Source organism: Acinonyx jubatus, chromosome A1 (assembly GCF_027475565.1).
Source record: "Acinonyx jubatus isolate Ajub_Pintada_27869175 chromosome A1, VMU_Ajub_asm_v1.0, whole genome shotgun sequence".
In the NCBI taxonomy this organism is placed as follows: Eukaryota; Metazoa; Chordata; class Mammalia; order Carnivora; family Felidae; genus Acinonyx; species Acinonyx jubatus.
In genome coordinates, this window is record NC_069380.1 from 195,359,476 (window position 1) to 195,381,209 (window position 21,734).

A 21,734-nucleotide genomic window follows, 5' to 3' on the forward strand; every position below is an offset into this window, starting at 1 on the left:
TACAGTATACCATTTTTTTCCTATATCTTTTTACCTTTTAGATCACACTCTGATAAAAGTATTGCATAAGCATTAAATGAGAACACCTCATCTCAACTACAATTTCCTCTTTTCCAACTTCCCCTGCTATCTCTTCCTACCTGAAACTTTTCAACTAACCTCTACTTTTGTTGTTTTCAGTAATAGCAATATGCATTTTGAAAGATCAAAAAATTTCATCTTTCTCTCTTCCTAAACACCTCTCCATGCACACCGAGATGATGATGATGATGATGATTTTTTTTTTTTTTTTTTTAAGTAAAGTGGCGCCTGGGTGGCTCAGCTGGTTAAGTGTCCGATTCTTGATTTTAGTGCAGGTCATGATCTTATGGTTCGTGGGTTTGAGCCCCATATCGGGCTCCGTGCTGGCCGTGGGGAACCTGCTTAGGATTCTCTCTCTCTCTCTGCCCCTACCCTGCTTGCTCTCTGTCTATATTAATTAATTAATAAAAAAAAAAAAAGGTAAAAACAGAGGCTCAGTCAGTTTAGCTTCTCTTGGTTTCGGCTCAGGTCATGTAATGGGTTCATGTAATGGAGCCCCAAGCAGGTTCTGCTTGGGATTCTCTCTCTGCCCCTTCCCCCCTTCTCTCTCAAAGTCAATAAGTAAAAATTATTGAAAATTTTTAAAAAGGTAGAAACTACCCTTTATTGAGCTCACATTATGTCACAGACACTGTACCATAGTCACTGTTTCACGACTTTACAAAGTAGCTTGTTCTTCATTTGCCCTCTCCCAACCTTTTTCTTTCTTTCTCTGCTAGGCTGGGTTCCCTATCACTCTGGCTAGCAGTTGATTTTGGCCAAAGTACATGATAGGCAAAGGCTTTCTGCTATCGCTAGTCGCCTAGTTGAACTCTTCACCCCTTATGAACCTCTCTCAATCGTCCCTTCATTAAATGAGCTTCAAATTCTGAGGTTGAGTGTATGTACCCTGTTTCCTGCTAGAACTCCCACTGATACAGGAGGTGCTATTTTACAAGTGGGAAAACAAACTCACAAAAGTTAACCTGCAAAAAGTCAACAGCTAGGAAAGAGGAAGGAAGAGCAGGGATGTCAACATAGTTGGGTTTGACTCTAATTCCTAAAAATTAAGCTAATTCTAAAAAACAAGTCTAAGTGTGTCTGCTGAGTATTTCTCTGCTCCATTTTTTTTCCACCTCTGGACTCTCCCGCTTCCCTTTTAAACTCTTTAAAGAGAATAAAATCAAACCTTATTTTACACACTTACACACACGCGCGTGCACATGCACGCACGCGCGCGCACACGCACACACACACGCACACACACAAGCATTACAGCTAACTTACAGCCTCCAAAACTCAGATATAAGTAGGATAATTTTCAGAAATGACAGGACTCCACGTTTTATAAACAATGAAAAATACTCAATTTGTTTTCTGAATCAAGTTACACACTAAAGAATTTTTGCCTCAAATCACTGATTAGTTATCCAAAGTATATGCCTAAGTAAATATTACAATCCCTTTAAATACACATAGATCAGTGATCACATGAAGATTACATCATATTTGCCCTCAGGAAAAAAAATGTATTAGAAGAGATGTGACACTTGATTCCATTTCTTCCATTTGAATAGTCTTTTCAAACTGCAAAACGTTATCTGATTCATTCTCAACTTAAAATATGGTCCAATTCTTTTATATGTCCTGCCATTATTCAACAAATATCTAACACATATTCCTAGAAACAATTTTACCTATGCTTTCTTCCAGGATTTTAACAATGTTATTATTTAACTCACTGATGCCTTTAGAATTTGTTGTCAGATAAGGGAGAGAAGAACATACTTTCATTACTTTCTCCAAATGGTTTTTGGGTTATGACATAATCACTGAAGAATCGACTCAGCTCTTCCTCACTGATATGAATACCAAGTTTATCATAAACTAGATCTGAATATATATTTGAATCCATATATATACCTATATATATAATATATATACCTATATATATTACTCAACTATCTGTGATTTATTTCTCTAGTACCAAATCTTCAATTATTGTATATTTTAGATTATATATGTACATATCGCAGGGTTAGGCTCTTTTTCTGAAAAAACTTCAGACATCCTTCTGCCAAATGAACTTTAGCATCCTTTTGTTACATTATAAAAATTCTGTTATTCTGGGTTACCTATTCCCAGACAGAAGTGAACTGACAAAACTACAGTGTCACACAACAATCTGTGGAAGATAAAGAATAATACAAATTCATGTCAGAAAAGAAAAATAAGGTACCTGTGGTTCCCTACAGTAGTTCTGCTATCATTATTTTAAAACTTCTCGGGGTGCCTGGGTGGCTCAGTCGGTTGAGCAGCCGACTTCAGCTCAAGTCATGATCTCACAGTTCGTGGGTTTGAGCCCTGCGTCGGGCTCTGTGCTGACAGCTCAGAGCCTGGAGCCTGCTTCCATTCTGTGTCTCCCTCTCTCTCTGCCCCTCCCCTCCCCTGCTTGCACTCTGTCTCTCTCAAAAATAAACATTAAAAAATTTAAAAAAAAAAAAAACTTCTTAATCGGCAAATATTCAGTAATTTTTAAAAATTCAAAACATTTCTAAGAACTCCATGTATGGAAACTTCCTCAAGGTAAATAAAACAATGGAAAAGCCAAATGCTTGGAAAACTCCATTGCAATTTTTAAGGAAAAAAACTGGAAGCAATCCAGATGTCAGACCACAAGGGAGAAGTTAATTATCATGTCATAGTCAATGACTAAGATGCTAATTAGGAAGACCCCGTCGCAATATGAAAAAAGGCAGAACACAACATAACCACTAATGCTCACTAAGCGCTTATGCTATGCAGTGTGCTGAGTGCTTTAAAAGCATCAGCTCACTGAATGCTTACAGTAACATCTTTATTGATCGCTGGTCCGAGGCAAGTAAATCAAAGACTCATGATTCACACTCAGGTCTCCAACTCCAGAGACAAGGTGTATTAGGGTTGTTTATCTGAATGAACAGTGACTGACAGAAGCAAGCAGGGGAAACTGGAATGACAGGTTTTTGTTTTCACTTCTTTGTTGTTAAAATGCAGTCTGGAAAATAACATAATCAAAAAATCTGTTTTTGAAAAAAACTTTACCACAAAACAACTTTAATGTGTGCACTGCATATAGTAACGATGGGTATCATTTCATGAAACTTTTATTTCAATCACTTACATATATGTGCATAATGAAGAAAATGTTTCTCACTGTGGTTTGTAGTCAAAAAAGTCAGAAACACTGCCTTATGTTGTACACACATGGTACTGTAATAACAAAAGTCAACAAATCAGTCAATAAGAATTCCAAGAAGTCTGGAATGTTAACATAGTCTAGAGAATGGATGTCCAAAAGAACTTATCGCAACAAAAGTTATCTCTATCGTTCATGTCTACGCTGTCCTACACAGTAGCTACAAGACACATAGGGCCAATGTAACCGAGGAATTGGAGTTTTAATTTGATTTCATTTAAATTTAAATGCCATATGTAGCTAGTGACTACATAGAGAGTGCAGCTCCAGAATTTGCCCCTACTTATACATTCTAGGTGGGTAAAAATCAACTAAACAAAATCTTACCTAAAAATATGACAAAGCACTTCATGTGAAAGTTGATTCATATAATCCTTTGTTTCATCTGATATGGTTTCCTCAGGGATTTCATTATTCATGAGACATGTTTTAACACTTTTCTTTCGTGGACCCATTGCTATGTTATCTCCAGTATCAAAGAGCAAATCTTCCCTCTTGGTTACTTGACTGCAAAGCACCTGAAAGCAAGCAGAGAATAGAGTAGACTAAATAAAGCACACCAAACCCAAACTCAGAAATTATCCCTATAAAACAGACTTTTGTAAAACCATGCTTACTTGAAAAGAGAAAGAAGGGTACCCACAGACCACATTCAAATTAATAAAAACATTACACAAAACCCACAGAACATCTTTTTCTGAAGAGCAGCAGAGAATATAAAAATGCATTATTTAGAACAAGCAAAAATAATTCAAGGAATCAGGATTCTACATTCTATTCTGTACTCTGTTCCTTCCTAGCTAATTCACTCAGTCTCCCCAAGCATCAATTTCTTCCACTGTAAGCTAAGATCATTAAACTAGGTTAACAAAACCCTTCCAATTACAGAGCTCCCAACCCTAGGACCATCCCTCACACAGAAGGTACAAGAGGACTGTTGGGTTCTAGTCCTGGATCTGCCAAACTACTTCTATGAACTTGAGTCACCTTTTAAATTCTTCATTTTCCCCCCTATAAAGTCAGGGGATTAGACTCCACAAGTAGGTCCCAGAACCCTTCATAAATCTGATAAAAATTACAGACCTTCTGCTCAAAATCTAAAGACTGTTTATGTGCAATTTCAGAGAGAGAACAAAACCACCCTTTTCCTCTCCTGTAAACATTAAGGAACAAAGGTTAATTCACTTTTGTGTCAAATGTATGTTTCGCTTGTTTTTAAAATAAGCTTTGGGGTGTGCCTGGGTGGATCAGTCGGTTAAGCGTCAGACTTCGGCTCAGGTCATGATCTCAGTTCGTGGGTTCAAGCCCCACGTTGGGCTCTGCACTGATGGTGTGGAGCCTGCTTTCGATCTCTGTCTTCCTCTCTCTCTCTCTGCCCCTGCCCCACTTGAGCTCACACACGTGCTCTCTCTCCCTCTCTTTCAAAATAAATAAAAATTTATAAAATAAAAATAAAATAAACTTTAGTAAAGGAAGAGAGGGGAGGAGGGAGGAAAAGGAGAGGATGGGGGGGGGGCGGGAGGACAAATTAAAGTCACATGAGCAAGCACCCAGAGGTTTGTTTTATTTTGCTGACCAGGATAAGAGGGAACCATGTGAAAATAGTATCCTTTAAATAGCATTATCAATTATCATTGGTAACATTCTCAAAAATGTCCTGGACTCGAACTCTGAGAACTCTAGATCACAGCCTAACCTTCGTCATGCCACAGTGATGCACAGAAGTGCAGTTCCAAATCAGCGGATCTCTAGTAACTGCTCCGTTTTGTGCACCACCTTCTCCTTTTCCCTAATTGTAATCCTTTACTATTAAAACTTGCTAAAGTGGACTGCATGCTTCTATCTTCCTACAAAGTAGACTCATTAAAAGCTTAACTTTTTCCTGATGACCTGAGCTTATCAATAGGATTCCGTGATGCCTCTCCTCAGGGACTATGCAAGTCTGTGGGGTTCTTGGGGACCCTTTGCTCTACCGGTAAATGGGAGGAAACTACAAGGCTGAGCAAATCCTCAAGATTTCTTGTGCCTGTGTGTGTTCTGGTCTCTTCCCTCACAGACAGGTCACCTGTAATTTCTGACAGTTAGCAGTGTGCTTGCTCCCCTTGCATTACATACACACACACACACACACACACACACACACACACACACACCCCTACCTCTAATCCCTCTCTAATTTGTTGCCTCTTCAGCCATGGCCTAGGAAACCAGAACACCATGTCTTTACAATTGTGTGGATGAGTATCAACAGGCAACTGGCAGTACAGACCTAAGGGATTCCGCAGAGTAGGAGCATGAGCTACCATGCTCTCAATTCATGACATCTCTTTTGCTTTCTCAAAAGCTTATTTGTATGTTGACCGTCCATTTTGGCTAACAGACCTCTGGAGACAGAAAAGTTTGTACTGAGAACTGCCCACAAAAAAAAGTTATAAATACACTCGTCTGTTTCTATCACTGCCCAACTTTTCCTATTCACTGCCCCCTCTGGCAAAATGAACCTTTCCATCTCACGACAGCGCTGAAACTGCTCTAAGGTTATTTTGATCTCCTCATCATGAAATCCCACAGGCTCTCTTCCGTGCTCCCCTCACCTGACCCATCTGTAGTATGGGCCAGTGCTGACCACTGTGTCTACGAAAACTTCTCATCATGTGACTACTTCTCCCCAATGTAATACTCTCTTGATCATCTTTATTCCTGCATGACCACTCCTCAGTCTCCTTTGCCAATTCACCCTAGAATCCTCTTCTCCCAGGGGCAACTGTATCCATTCTTGGGGCTTCCTCTACTACAAATACATTTCAAACAAACAAACAAACAAACAAAAGTATTCTAGTTGCTATCCCTTCTGAGCTCTAACCTTTACTTCCTCTGCTTATGAGAAACCTTCATCTCAGAATCTCGAACATCCTTCAAAAATATTATGCCCAACCTGAACTCTCTCCACAACTACAACCACCCCCCAACCCAAAACATGTTCAGTCACTCACACACACACACACACACACACACACACACACACCTGCTTTCCCTACTCTAGTTTACCAGATGCTCAAATGAGAAACCTTGAAATCAGTCTCAAAGACTGCTCTTGCAACCACGCCTGCGGGCCTTCAGGCCTCTATCAATCCTCACCTGGCCGACTGCAATGGCTTCCTCAATGATCTCCTTGGAGCCTGGAGCAAAGCCTACCACACAGCACGCCCACAGTAAGTAATTTGCTGAATAAATGCTTAACGTATCATACTCCACGTTGAAAGCAGAATGAGCTTTTTAAAACATTCTTCTGATTGCATATTAAGTGGAAAAAGCAAGATGTAGGTTATGCAGAAAGTATGACCTTATTTGCATAAGAGAAAAAGGACAAATATGCTTGTGTTTGCATGGGACATTTCTGGAAGGTCCCACAACAAAATAATAACACTGGTTACCCTTGGGGAGAACAGAGGGTTAGGAAAGGAGAAGAGATTTTTACTTTCCATATATTCTTCTCCATTATTTGAAAATTTAATTTGTTTTGTACATTAAACCTCTTAAACAACAAAACCAAAAACACCCAAATCAGCCTGCAAGGAATCCTAGTTTGCATAGGGTAAAATATTTCCCATCTAGTCTCACAGCACCTTCCCAGTCTTATCTTTCAATCCTTAGCCCTTGTTCCTCAGGACACTCACTCCAGCCACACCAATGTCCTCAGGGCCCCCAAACATTCATCTTTCATTCCCAGTTAGCTATTAACTCTGACTAGCTGTCCTTCCCTCCCCATTTTTTTGCCTAAAACACCACTAACCTGCTTTCAAAATCTAGCTTAAAGGTTAAGTCCTTTGTGAAAACTACTCACCTCCTCTTTTGAGCTCCCTGTGACACTCAGCATATGCTTCTCCTATAAAAACTTGTGTAGTATTTTCTTGGCCACGGTTCTGCCAAGAAAAGAATCTCAAATCTCCTACTTCTAGGTGAAGACAAGTCTTTGCTCACAATAAATCCTCAAATATCTGATGTATGAACATCCATCATTCTTTCCATTATTCCAGAGGCATCCAGTAGCTTCAAGGCTGCTAAGAACCATTTCATGGTCCTATGAGCACTCTGTTTGCTATGGCAGCACTCAATGATCTTAGCAACGAGCTTCTAACCCTGACAAAAATGCAGTCCAATTTTAATCCATAGGATTAAACACAAAAGAAACAGCTATCTGCACCTACAAATGCCTCAAGGAGACTATTAACCAGTTTCAACCAACCCAACCATGGATGAATTTCCCAGCTATTATATTTTAGCACATGATTCACTTTTAAGGATCTGGACAACTCTAACCTTTCATGAATACCTGTTCTTGATTTTCATCCTTTAAGCACAAATCTTTCATAGCCTTCCTCCCCCTTTTTTTTTTCCTCTACCAAATCCACACCACTAACAATTTATACCCTCTTCTTATGATTCCACCTTTTGCTGTTCCCTATTATTTTGCAAGCTGTGATTTTGTGGGAATCAGGTTTAGTAGCCTCAGTGCACAACCTGCACTTGAAGTTTTAAAGGAAACAGACTTCACCTTAATTTTGAGTTTATAGAAGTTCACTTGTTTAGAACTCAGAAAAAAATACTCACAGGTATGATTGCATACATTATGCAGAGATCAGGTGCCCAGCAAGCCCACAAAAACCTATTTAACTTATAGTATGCGTTAACACTAACTACTGAAGGGCCTAAATTAGCAGCACTAACAACATTTTAGGTGAAATTATGTACATCATTTTCCATATCGTGCCTAGAGTTGAAGACTTAGTCATGCAGCTACCTACTTGACAGCAGGTGGAGTAGTGACTCCCCTGCCTTAAGCCTCTGGTGGGGGACCCGTGAAGATGAACACTAGGGTAAAAGATAAGATCTCCATCCTACATCCAGGGGCTTAACAGTCAGGACCCACAGCCAGAGGAAAGCCATCAGTCCTCTCCTCCTCCAAGTAGGTGCCCCTAGAAATATCCAGGAGATAAAAAGATTCCTCATTAAAGGACTCATTTATTTTGAGTACTATCACCACTCCAACTCTACAGAGGACAACAAAATTATTTCAACGAAGGTTGGCCTCATCTTCCATTTCAGTGAAATACTAGCCAGGCTATGCTGAGAGAAACAGAGGCCTGGTATCCCTGTATGAGAAGAAAACACCATGTAAGACCAGCAAAATCCAAGTGATGATGCTGTCTCTCTTGTAGGTGCACTCTCTCTTCTTAATTGCTTTTCTTTTAGTGGGATGAGGGATAAAAGCAAGTGAGAATAGAAAACTAGACTTCCACGTCTTGGGTTTCCTCCTACCCCTATATCCAACATATCATCATTTGCCATTTGAGAAACTCAACGAGGTAGGAAAGGTGCAAAGCAGAAGCGGGTTAAACGGAAAAGAGGAAAGGAGGGAAAATCCTATTATCAACAGTACGTAAAGATGAAGCAATGATGCGGGCCTAGCAGAAGAGTCACAGAGGGTAAGGGAGAGGGAAGTATAAGTAACAGGTGAGTAACCATATGTGAAGAATATATTTTGCAGCACCAGGTGTTATTTCTAGGGTTAGCAAGTTCTGGAGGCTCAGACTTTAAAATGTCATTCTGACAGAAGTACAAAATCCCAGAATGTCAAAGCTGAAGGGGCCCTCAGAGACCACCTGGTCATGCAGTTCTTAACTTTTTGTGGGTCACAAACCCTTCTGGGACTATGGTGAAAGCTGCACATCTTCTCCCCGAGAGGAAAATAAAACATACCCAGACTTGTGCATGATGAATTTCATATGCAATCTTGGGGACTTCACAGACACATCAAAGCTCACCCAGAGGTCCCTACCTAAGACCAGCTCCCTCAATTTTCAGATGGGACAAACAGAACCAGGGAAGAGAAGTCAGTGGCCCCAGAATATGTATTAAGCGTCAGGATTCAGGCTGGGATTCGGACTTCCCAGCCTACACTACACCTACATCAAGTCAGGCTCCGTACCTCGGCTGTTTCTCTGCACTCCAGAGACTGGCCACTGCTCTGAGATGGGCTTCTGGACGCTCTGACAGAAATGCTGCTGACTGCACCCTCCTCCACAAATCAGGGTTTGTGGTCCTTCTAATGTAGGCTCCTACTCAACAGCCCTCAGCAGTCCTGGGGATGCTACATTCTGTGGCTGGCTGTTTAGCAGACCTTAGCTACCAGAAGCATCTTTTTCATCCTGGCGGTACAAGTACGTTCCAAGTAGTAAACCCGAGTTGTCTGTGTGTACTCTTTAAGCCAAGGGTCTTGCTGTAATACAATTTCTCTTAGGTCTGCTCTTCTTCCAGCCTGTAGGTTCAAAACTCCTTTCTTCCCAAACAGAACTACACTATCCTCTACTAATTCAGTTCATTCTCTTTGCTCCCAAATTTACCCCTCTCTTTTAATCCTTGACCCTCAAGGCTATCTCCACCTCTTACGGGGAAGCACCAACATTTGCTTGCTTGCAAAATCAAGTTCTTTTCCTTTTAATCCTCTATTAAGGATTAGAACCTCTGGAGAGATTTTAACACATTCACAATTCTGACAGTTGCTGGTATCTATAAAAGTCCTGTATCAATCCACTCCTTCACTCCCTAAATGTCACAACTAAAAATCTTCCTATACCTGTACCATCTCGCCAACATCCTCCTCCATCCCTGACTTACTCTACTAATTACTCCTTTCCTCAGATCACACGAGGCCCTCCCGGGTATGTGTTTTATCTCTTATTAACACACTGGACAGGGCAAAGATAAACCAACTTACCTTACAACTAAACAGAAAACTTAAGAGATCTCTTCTTCTACAAAATTTTCCTAATACTGAACCAATTCTTCATTCTGTATCTAAATAAGAATTCTATGGAGAAACTCCTTTTTAAAAATTTTTTTTTTAAATTAATTGATTTACTTTGAGAGACAGAGAGAGCGCAAGCAGGGGAGGGGCAGAGAGAGACAGAGAGGGAGAATCCCAAGCAGGAGCTGCACTATTAGTGCAGAGCCAGATGCAGGGCTCGAACTCCAGAAACTCTGAGATCATGACTTGAGCTGAAACCAAGAATCAGACGCTTAACCAACTGAGCCACCCAGGCGCCCTGAAACTCCTTCCATTCTTGATTGCTGCTATCCGTTCATCCGTCTATCTCCTCATTCACTTACTACCTACTAAGTGCTAGATGGTGACGGAGTCGTTCTTCCTGTGAAACGTAGCCTTAGAATGCAGTCTTAGTCTTCACTGCCCTCATTAAAAATACCTTTCTCACATTTAAAACTTCCCAATGTCCTCAATCATCCCATCTGGTCAGGGGCTTTCCTGCCCTTCAGGTTCTAATGCCTTTCTTTATTGGCTTCAGCTTGCTCGTATCAAAACAATCTTGCGCATCACTTAATATGACCCCATTCCTAACATCATAAACATTCTGTGTCTACTACCTAGGATAGTCTCTCTTGCCTAAAGAAATGCCACACCACACCCACCAAGCTGGTCCGAAAACAAACACAAATGGAATTATAGTGTCAAAAGGGTCTAGGAATCATCCAGTCCAACCCTTCATCTTCCAGATAAAGAAAAGTGAGGCCCAGAGATGTAAGCTGGCTTGTCCAAAGACACAAAGTCAGAAAGTACCAACGCTTAAGCAAGGATACAGGTCTTGAACTCCAGTGCAAGACCAATTGTATTTTTACTATGTCACTTCACCTTACTGAAACCGAGTTTTTTTTCTTTTTTTCCCATGCTATGGCTTAGTATCTTTTCCACTAAAGTGTGTACCTCCAGGCACACATTCATTTAAACAAACACACACGAAAAATTTATTCTTTGCCCTGAGAGAACATAAGAATCACAGCACTACAAATTTTAAAAGCAGGTAAGGAGCCTTAGGGATCACCTAAGCCAGAAATTGTCATAAGTTAAAAATTAGAAGCGCAGACATTTCAATCTATGGGACTACACAATGTGTAGCTTTCCATACCCCATCTCTTTCCTCTCCCAGAAAGTCATGGCCTTACAAGAGCCATTATTTTACTCTTCAGTTATGCTCAGAGTATGGGAAGGAGGATTACGAACCAGTAACCTAATCCTACGCTCTCATTTGCCAGATGAGAACTTTCAAGTCAAGAGAGTCAGAAGGAATTTGTCCAAAGTGCCAGCAAGTTAATAGCAGCTTTAAGAAAAAAAACGAGGTCTCCCGTTTTTCGCACAGGGGTGTTTTCACACTGCGGGTATAGATGTATAGACCCAAGCCATCAGGACAGAGCTTCCCACTGCACAAGAGCCTTCCTAAGTACCCAGGTGCCCTCGGCCAGTCTGGTGTCTGGAAAGAAACACGGTAGACGTCTCTTATCAGGCAACTCCAGGCTATACAGGAGACAGGGAAGACAAGCTTTTCAGGTCTGTCTCTAAGGAAAGACTCCTTTAAAGGGAGTTGAGAATCTGATTTTCAGAGCTAAGAGAAGCATCAGAGGCAACCAACACCTTCACTTGACAGATAAGCAAACGGTGCTACGGAGAGAGTGATGGGCCTGGGCAAGGTCACACAGTTGAGTCGGTGGACGGGGTAAGACCAGAATTTGAGGCTCCTGATCCTAGGGCTGGCTGCCTCTCAAAGACGTATTCATTGCGTCTTGCTCAGGGACACCCCCTCAGTACGCTGACTACAGGGCTTCCTTAATTTACCGGTTGAAACACTGACAACGTAAAAATCGTAGAATTCGTGACACCCGGGGTGGGATGGGGGTCCCATAAGTTGTCCAGGCCAACCCCCCAGTCCGCCCCTATCCTGAGGAAATCGAGACCCAGAGAGAATTTTGTAGGCTAGAATCTTGGGCCAGGTGTGGACAAGGTAAGCAAGCCCCGCAAACAGGGCCTACAAGGCCAAGCACCACAAATCCAATCCCTGCTCTCCGGGACGCTCTAGGCCTGAAAGGGGCCCGAGACCGAGAGCCCGGGCGGTCGGGAGCCCGGGAGCCCCTATCCGGCCGCCTCCGTCCCGCCGCCCACACCCCCGGCTCTGCGGCCCGCCGCCGGTCCCCGGGCCCTCTCGACAGCCGCCTCACCTACGCCGGCCCTCCGTCTGTTATTGTGGTTGAGAGGGAGGGAGAAACGCTACAGACACTTCCCGCGGCCCCCACCGCCGCGGCGCTTCCGCTTCCGCCGCCGCTCAGGCATTTCCGGGGGGTTGCCTTCCGGGGCTGGGCCCGTTCCCCTTGTCCATGTTGGGTGTGGGACGCAGGCGTCTAGTCTCGGCAGCCATGTTACGCGTGGCGGTTTGTGAGGGCGCTGGCGTCAGTCCATCTTTACCGGGACAGCGTCGCCGCGCCGGAAGCGCCTAGAGTCTGACGCCGGGGGCCAGTGGGGAGGCCGTCAGGACCCTGTGGTTTGCACCTCGCTCTGCCCGTGCCTGGCGGTCTCTGATAAGCCTTTGGACCTCGTGTTGCCATTTGCAAAACGACTGCATCCCAGTAGAGAATTTTCCAGAATTCGTCTAGCTAAAAAAATTTTTTTTTTTTTTTTGCCGGCGGGGCAGGGTGGGAGGAGTTGTGGGGGAAAGTTAACGATGTTACTGTTAAATTAGTTTTTCTCTACCTTGGGGACATTGTTTCTGCACATAATGAACAGTATTTTACAGTTTCTAAAAGGGTCGCGTATGAGTGTCTCATTAAGAACTGCCTAGCGCTCTCACATACGGGCAGGAATCAGTGTCTTTGTTTAATGGCTGAAAATTACCCTCAGAGAGGTTAATATCACACAGGTGGACTGAAACGCAAATTTTTACCTTCCAGATCCCACGTTCTTGCCTCTGCATGCATGTGACTAAAATGAACTAAAATACCTACATTACAATAGATACAAATACCTTTCAGGAAAGCTAGTGTGCGTTGAAACCGTAGGAGATGCAGTTTGACCAGACACGGGGCAGACTAGACGATTCTGCTGCAGAAAGCACTGAAGATGGACAAGGTAAACAAACTTGGGATGGGTGGGGGTGGGGGGGCTTCCTGCTTCTTGCTAGTCTTTTCTTAATACCAAACCTGGTGTCTTCTCTTTCCCTACTACGGTTTGTAATCACAGGTTTCAGCTTGTCTTGGCAGACACAGTTCTTGCTGGGTGCCATTCCATGTGTTAAAACCGTGTGTCCTGATTTAGGGCTCTGGGAAGAAAAAAACAAAACCTCGTTCTATTTGTACACTGTTCATCTTAATCCCGGCTTTCGTATTGCATTCTTCCTGTAAGTGAAAGTAGTCGCTTCCGTCAGTTTCTTTCGTATTTGAACTGAGACACTAACACAAACCGTGGCCTTTTCGGTGTTCTGGATTGTCTAGAAAAACAAATAGGAATCCTATATGGAAGTGCCTAGCACTGAGCCCGGCATAGATACAAGGGATCCAATAAGGTTTACTTCAGTGCAAATGGGATGACTGTTTGAATATATTCCTTCGTTTGGTTAGCATTCTTCCTGTGGCAAAAAGTACCATGGTGGGACTAGAAATACAAATAAGATTATGTTTCCTACTTCAAATTTAGAAAGGAGACAAAAGCATAACTACATAAATGCTAAATAGAGATGTTTGTTGAGTGCTATGAGTGCCTGCTGTGTATAATTAGACATCAAAACTAGTTTAGTGGGGCGCCTGGGTCGCTCAGTCGGTTGAGCGGCCGACTTCGGCTCAGGTCATGATCTCGCGGTCCGTGAGTTCGAGCCCCGCGTCAGGCTGTGTGCTGACCGCTCAGAGCCCGGAGCCTGCTTCTGATTCTGTGTCTCCCTCTCTCTCTGCCCCTTCCCTGCTCATGCTCTGTCTCTCTCTGTCTTCCAAAAATGAATAAACGTTAAAAAAAATTTTTTTTTAAAAAACTAGTTTAGTTTTAACATGTGAAGGTAGAACATATGCATCCCTTCAGCTCCAAGATTTTTCTGTTCCTTAGTGATACGGGTTTTTATTAGAGTCCTGAGCTAGTGTGCCCTGCTCTCCTACAGTGGCATTTTCAGAGGTGCTCTGACCTCTACAGGGAAATCTGCCCTACACTCAATGGCCCTTAACCCCTGAAGGGTTTTTCTTTTTTAATTAAATTTCTAAATGCCTCTACTTCTCATAGGCTCGTAGGTTCTAGCACCAATCTCTCTTCTCCCTTGAAATTTCTTAGGCCCTTAGACAAGGGCCTAGCATTTGTTAGAAGGTTTAACACTTAACAGGACAAGCCCTGGTTGGGGAGAGGGGACAGGGTTTGTTCAGGGCCACTTCTTATGGCTATGGAGCCTGTGTAACACACAACAGCAGGAGGGTACCATGCACATCGGGGTCATCCACATTACCCTTGGAGTTGAGTAATGTGGTAGAACTCAGCTACGAATTTAAACAGGATTTTTTGAGAAGCATATCCTTTTTTACAGCTGTTTCAACTGAGAATCTGTGTATTCAGTAGTCAGAATGCAGGCTTTACAATTTTAGAAGTTTAGAAAGATCTCGTTCAAGTGTGAGTTCCTCTGCTTACTGGCACAGAGACTATGAGCCAGCGTTTCAGCTCTCAGCTTCAGGTTTCTCCAGTAGAAATGGACATCGTCATAGTACCTACATAACAAAAACACTGCAGAATTTAGTGGTTTAACACAACTTGTTATGATCTGTCATGATTCTGTGGATTGACTGGGCTTGGTTGGACAGTTCTAGCTTGGGGCCTCTTACACTCTTGCAGTCAGATGTTAACTGAAATTGCAGTTAGCTTCAGGCTCAAATGAATGTCACGTTATTGGCAATTCAGGCCAGAAGCCATGTAGGGACTTGCCTAGAACTCTGCATCAGAGGGCCTGCTCATGGTCTCTTTCTCTAGTTTGGGTTTCTCACAGCAAAGCCATTGTGCCCTGATAGGGAGCTCTCAGAGACAGAAAATGCAGAGAGTGAGCTGTTCTAAGCAGCTAGATCCCAGATCTAGCCTTGGGTCCCAGACTTCTGTCACAGTCTATTGGTCAAGAAGACACTAAGCCAGCCTAAATTCAAGGGAAGAAAAATAAGACTCTACCTCTTCTTTTTTTTTTCTTTTTTTTTTTTAACGTTTATTTATTTTTGAGACAGAGAGAGACAGAGCATGAACGGGGGAGGCGCAGAGAGAGAGGGAGACACAGAATCGGAAGCAGGCTCCAGGCTCTGAGCCATCAGCCCAGAGCCCGATGACGCAGGGCTCAAACTCACAGACCGAGAGATGATGACCTGAGCTGAAGTCGGCTGCTTAACCGACTGAGCCACCCAGGTGCCCTGAGACTCTACCTCTTAATTGAAGGAGTGGCAAAGAATTTGTGGCCATCTTTAATTTACCACACCACCTCATTTGTTTATTTTTAATTTGGGGAGGGGAACATATGTAGATTTTATGAGCACAAGTATCAGAAAGGAAGTCTGGTAGACCCAGCAATACAGGTATTTGAGTCTACACATGAATGATTCTTTACATGTTTTTTTTAATGTTTATTTATTTAGTTTGAGAGAAAGAGAGGAGAATGCACACATGCATGAGCAGGGGAGGGGCAGAGAGAGAGGAAGAGAGAGAGAATCCCAAGCAGGCTCCACACTGAGCATGGAACTGATGTGGGGCTTGATCTCACGACCACAAGATCAAGACCTGAGCTGATATCAAGAGCCAGATGCTTAACTGACTGAGCCACCCAGGTGCCCCTACATGTTTTTTTTTTTTTTTTTGAATTGTATAAAAATACATGCAACATAAAATTTACCATTTTAACCACTTTTAAGTGTAGAGTCCAGTGGCATTAAGAATATTTACGTTTTTGGGGTGCCTGTTGGCTCAGTTGGTTAAGTGTCCGACTTTTGGCTTCGGCTCAGGTCATGATCTCACAGTTTCATGAGTTCAAGCCCTACCTTGGGCTCTGCACTGATGGCGCAGAGCCTGCTTGGGATTCTCTCTCTCCCTCTCTCTCTACCCCTACCCCTACCCCAATTGCTCCCTCACTCTCAAAAATAAATAAACTTTGGGGCGCCTGGGTGGCTCAGTCAGTTAAGCGTCCGACTTCAGCTCAGGTCATGATCTCACGGTCCGTGAGTTCGAGCCCCGCGTCGGGCTCTGGGCTGATGGCTCAGAGCTTGGAGCCTGCTTCCAATTCTGTGTCTCCCTCTCTCTCTGCCCCTCCCCCATTCGTGCTCTGTCTCTCTCAGTCTCAAAAATAAATAAACATTTAAATAAATAAATGAATGAATAAACTTAAGAAAAAAAGAATATATTCACATTTTTGTGCAATTCTTACTGTCATCCACCTCCAGAACTTCTCTCATCTTCCCAAATTGAAGCTCTGTACCCACTAAACAACTTCCTGCGCCCCCCCCCCCCCACCAGCCCACCATTCCACTTCTTGTGTCTAGATACCTAATATAAGTGGAATCACGTAATATTTGTCCTTTTGTGTCTGGTTACTTTCACTTAGCATAATGTCTTCAAGGTTCATCTATGATGTGGTATGTATCAGAATTTCTTTTTTAAGGTTGAATAACATTCCATAGTATGTATATACCACATTTTGTTTGTCCATTCATCCATTGATGGGCATTTGGGTTGTTTCTCCCTCCCGTCTATTGTGAATAATGCTTCAGTAAACGTAAGTAAGCAAGTATCTCTTCTAGATCATATGGCAGTTTTATTTTTAGTTTTTCCATAGTGGCCGCACCATCTTACATTCTCACCAGCAGTGCACGAGGGTTCCGTTTCTCCATATCTTTGCCCTCGTTTGTGTTTTTGTGAGGTAACATTTGTAATCCACTTAGAACAGTACCTGGCATGCAGCAAAAACTCCACAAAACTTACCTGGTATTATTTGATTGTCCAGAGGCCTCTTTTCCTTCTCATGTATAGTTGAAGTTGCAAGTGCTGAACCTTAGCATGTAATATTTCTGAAGTTCACTTTCAAAGCATTTTACGCTTTCCCAAGTTAATAAGTAAAGCCTATGAAAGGATGTTATGTTTCACATAGGTATGTGAATAGAGAATTGCAATTTCAAAACCAAACACAAGGTGGTAGATTAGGCAAAACCAAACCAAACCAGAACAAAACAAAACAAACCACGAAAGAAAGAATGAGAAGGAAGGAAGGAAGGAAAAGAGGGAGAAGGAAAAACCTGCATGGGAAGCTTTTGTAAGCATGAGCTCTGAGTTAAGCATTAAGCAATAAAGCCTTTGCTTTTTATTTTTAATTTGGGCCAAACTGCACCAGATCAAAGTTATGTCACAGGAAAGTGTAAAGATTAAGGTCAAAACTTGGGGAACTCAACAAGCCTTCTTCTTACAATGACTCGTGTTGTGTTTTCCCTGTAACTACATCCAGTGCAGATCTTTTAGCCTGATCTCTAGATATGAGAGTAAAGAAGTTCCTCTTCAGAAAAGTGTTTGAAATGTCAAAAACTATTTACGATCAGCCAACATTTACTAAAGACTGCATGGGACCTGGGAATAAGACATCAGGGCCGCAGAGAGGACCAGGAAACAGTCTCTGCTCCTAGGCAGGCTGGGAGACATCATGTACAAAGAACAGTTCAGGAGAATGCCACGATGCCCAGCAGCACAGCAGGCACTAAGTGAGTCTAAGCATTTTGCAGCTACACTGGAAATGACTGCAAACACCTCGTTTGCACCCCCTATGGGCTTCTGTGTCACTACTTCTTAATTGTGTCTGATCATCCTGGCTTTAGCCTCTCCCCTGCAAAGTCTTAATTTTATTGTGTTTGTTTTGGTTTAGGTTTTGGATTCTTTTAATCATAATGTCACTCTACCAATCATTTAAGTACATCATCACATTTAGTCCAGTGAACTCTGGGGCCTACGTATCACTTACTCCATTTTATAAGTAACACAGCTCCGGTTCAGAGAAGTTAAGTATTTTGCTAAAGGTCACACAGCTAGGAAATTGCAAAGAATCATTGTGAAATTTGAGCTGACTTCAAAACCCATATCCCTAATTACTAAATTGTACAGTCATAATTTTTTCTCCAAGTGGCAATCTGATTGATCTTCCTAAAGTATCCTGTGGATTATGTCAGTGGCTTCTTTGTGATTGAATTTGAGTATGCATATGTAACTTGTTAATCAGACATCCAAGGCCCAGTACACATTGGTTGTAGTCTACCATTTCATTTTCGTTTCCCTTCACAGATAGTATGTCCCAGCTGCACACAGGACTCACTGTTTCCCCTTGCCTGTCCTGTGATTCTCCCCCTCATCTTAGCTGAATGAACAAGTTACCTCCCTATAGGCAGAAGGTGAATGTCATTCAGGATTACAAGGAAAGAAATGGAAAATGCCAGCGAGCTGGGCCCATCTAGGTGAACCCAATACTGGGACAGAAGTCAATGGTCCTTCGATTCAAAAGGTAACAGGGAGAGAACAGTTGTAGTTTTTAAAAGCTGATTGCATTTTGGTCCTGACATAGTTCATTCATTCATTCAGTATATATTTCCTGAGTGCTTGCTCTGGGGCCAGGTATTGGACGAGGAGCAAGGAAACAATTGTGATGACAAGTGGGTGTGTTTCACCCTTCCGTATGGTAAGGGAAGACAGACAAATAAGCATAGAGGTGAATCAGTTTCTCAAAAATAAACACATCAGGGGGTACCTGGGTGGCTCAGTCGGTTAAGCAGCTGGCTCTTCATTTCAGCTCAACTGACCGCGTGGAGCCTGCTTAGGATTTTCTCTCTCCCTTCCTTTCTCTTTCTCTTTTTTCCTCTCTCAAAAATAAATCAATAAACTTAAAAAATTAAAAATAAAAAATAAACACATGGAGGGTGGGCACACAGTAAGTTTTGTTGAATGAAGGAATTCATGAATGCATGGATAAATCTAATATACTCAATTCTTCCTTTTAAGTGCTTCAATTGCTTGGCAAACAAAACCTTTCCAAATAAATGTTATAATTCTATCCAATTAAACATATAAATATGGCAAATAACAACTTACATAAACGTAAATATATATAGTTTTATATATATAGTATATGTTAATACATAAATTAATAAACAAATTTATATAAACATCATAAATATGACAAATGACAGCTTCTCAGAATGCTAATAATATTTACAGTCTTAATAAATTCTTATTCTTTCAACTTAAAATTCTAAGTTCAAATCAATACTCAATTAAAAACTTCAAATTGGAATAAGGTTCATCCATCACATTCTTTAATATGCTAGATTTTCTTAAAATATGACAAATAGTTTAAATGCCAATTATTTATAGACTTTCTTTTAACACAAAATAGTAATATAGATATAATTTTATCTTCATTTTTATGTTCACATTTCATCTTTTGGGGATTATCAGACACTTAATCACGTAAAAAAAATTGATTTCTCATATCTGGGGATTGTAATTGCATATTGATAGGACTGGGTCCCAGCATTCCTTGCTTCCCACCCCCAACCCTTTTCCTTTTGACTGTAAGGACATATGACATGGGAGGTAGCAGCCACTATCTCCTCACGTAGATAGAGTCTATGGGAGATGATGAAACCAGCGTGTAATTAAAGCCTAGCAGAGGGCATGGATGGACTCTTGGTATTGTTTAAGTCTGTGGCTATGCATGAATTAAGACTACCGTGGGGAGGGGTGGGGGCACCTGGGTGGCTCAGTCATTTAAGCATCGGATCTTGATTTTAGTTCAGGTCATGACCTCATAGTTTGTGGGATTGAGCCCCATGTCGGGCTCTGCACTGGGCATGGAGCTTGCTTAAGATTCTCTCTCTCTCTCTCTCTCTCTCTCTCTCTCTCTCTCTCTCTCTCTCTCTGTCTCTCTGTCTCAGGGCTCCTGGGTGTCTCAGTCTGTTAAGTGACTGACTTCAGCTCAGGTCATGATCTCATGGTTCATGGGTTCAAGCCCTGTGTCGGGCTCTGTAATAAAAAAGATTCTCTCCCTCTCTCCCTTTGCCCCTACCCTGCTCACTCTGTCTCTCAAAGTAAAGAAAATATTTTTAAAAAGACCCACCCTGAATCCTCCTAATTGCATGAGCCCACACATTTCTTATTTAGCCTAAGCTAAGTTGCAGCTGGAGTTTTATCACTCTTAACCAAAAGAATCCTGATAAATTTTCTGATTGCTAGCCCTTGTCCTCCTTTACTATCTTAAACCTTCACAAAACATTTGTTACCCCAAATCGTCTTGAAAGTGCTTGTGGAATGAAGGAAGGTGGGGAGGGTCTAACTTGCACCAAAGTGATAGGGGATGAGATGTCAGTATCAGAAGGCAAAATGAGGGACTGATGGAGAACTCTGCAAAATTAGGGATACAGAGCAAGTAGGAAGAACATAAAGGTCCTAGGGTCCTCTTACCAGACCTCCCATGGTTTGTGGAATGGGAAGTCAAATCATTTTGTATGAGTATGAAAGCATGTTTTCCAGAAGGCTTAGGTCTCTAGGTGACATTTCCTTGCTTTCTACCAAGATGGTAAAGTGTTACTGTGATACAAAAATGCTAAGTAGTTAATTGTAGTAAAGGCAAAAAAAAAAAAAAAAAAAAAAGTGCACTGAGTTTTGGACAGGACTGAGGACAACCTCAGACTCGGGAGAGAAAGATGGCATCCAGAAAGGATAGTGTCAACGCATCTGTTGTTTTTGCTTGACTCTCATTCATTTATCCTGGCGTTAGTACCTCAATATTCCCAACTTTGGGGCACAATTCTTTATCATCTTCTCGTCCATATAATGGGGCTGCGTCACCCCTGGCTCCTGCCATGCCTTATAATTCGGTCCATTCCAATAAGAATTAAGCTTGCTTGTAGCCACAGCTTGTAGACTGAGTCACGAATCTTATTTCAACGAGTCAAACAAGACTTAAGTCTTTTATTAGAAGTTTTAGGGAAGGGAAACTCTGCTACTGAAACTGTAACTCTAGAACTGCCTTGAGTTGAGGTTGGGGTGGTGGTCAGTGTTTATCTGAGAATGAAGACAACATCAAGGAAAGCACAGATGGGTCAAAAAAAAATGGAGAGAAAAATTTCTGGCAACTTTTTTTTTCATGTTTCTGGCAACTTCTTCTGAGACTCTGATCTAGCAATGCCTGATTCAGAGATTCCTCTGGACTTTTCAGGTGCAGGAGCCATAGAAATTCCCCTCAACACACACCTTTTTTTTTTCTTTTTCCTTTTTTTTTTTTTTTTTTTTACATCAGTCACTTTGAGTTGGATTTTCTTTTGGGTGTTATTCTTCCAAAGGTGGATATATTACATGTGGTTTCCCCACTAGAGGGTGTAGCTCACTCACTGCACTAGGAGCAAGCCTTTTTTTTTTTTTTTTTTTTTTAAAGAGGGATAATGCTAGCAGGCTGGCATCTAGTCAGAGGGACGTGGGGTGGCGCAAGGTCCCAACCACAGAGCTTACCTCTCTGACAGAATCCTTGTCTTAGAAGGACTGGGAGGGCAGTCAGATGACCAAGGCGTG

General features: G+C 42.0%; 2 protein-coding genes across 8 annotated transcripts in view; one reads left to right on the forward strand and one right to left on the reverse strand.

The window, feature by feature from the left end:
* The window catches only part of FBXO38 (F-box protein 38), a 56,531-nt gene extending 44,015 nt beyond the window's left edge, over positions 1 to 12,516 (reverse strand). For 3 of the 7 annotated variants that reach the window (XM_053200610.1, XM_015079805.3, XM_027076622.2), the window contains exons 1-2: positions 12,365 to 12,516; positions 3,626 to 3,816 (exon numbers count right to left, since the gene is read on the reverse strand). In XM_053200610.1, coding sequence (XP_053056585.1) covers positions 3,626 to 3,753 — 128 coding nt within the window. In that variant the 5' untranslated portion in view covers positions 3,754 to 3,816; positions 12,365 to 12,516. Of the gene's footprint in view, positions 1 to 3,223; positions 3,313 to 3,625; positions 3,817 to 5,457; positions 5,498 to 8,103; positions 8,259 to 12,364 lie in introns of those variants that run through there. The other 4 variants (XM_053200591.1, XM_027076632.2, XM_027076640.2 and 1 more) reach the window with 4 other exon arrangements.
* Positions 12,517 to 12,676: 160 nt separating this feature from the next.
* Positions 12,677 to 21,734, forward strand: part of LOC106981671 (sperm-associated acrosin inhibitor-like) — a 117,445-nt gene continuing 108,387 nt past the window's right edge. The window contains exon 1 of the mRNA XM_053200641.1: positions 12,677 to 13,268. The gene's annotated coding sequence lies outside the window, so the exon portion shown is untranslated. The remainder of the gene's footprint in view (positions 13,269 to 21,734) is intronic.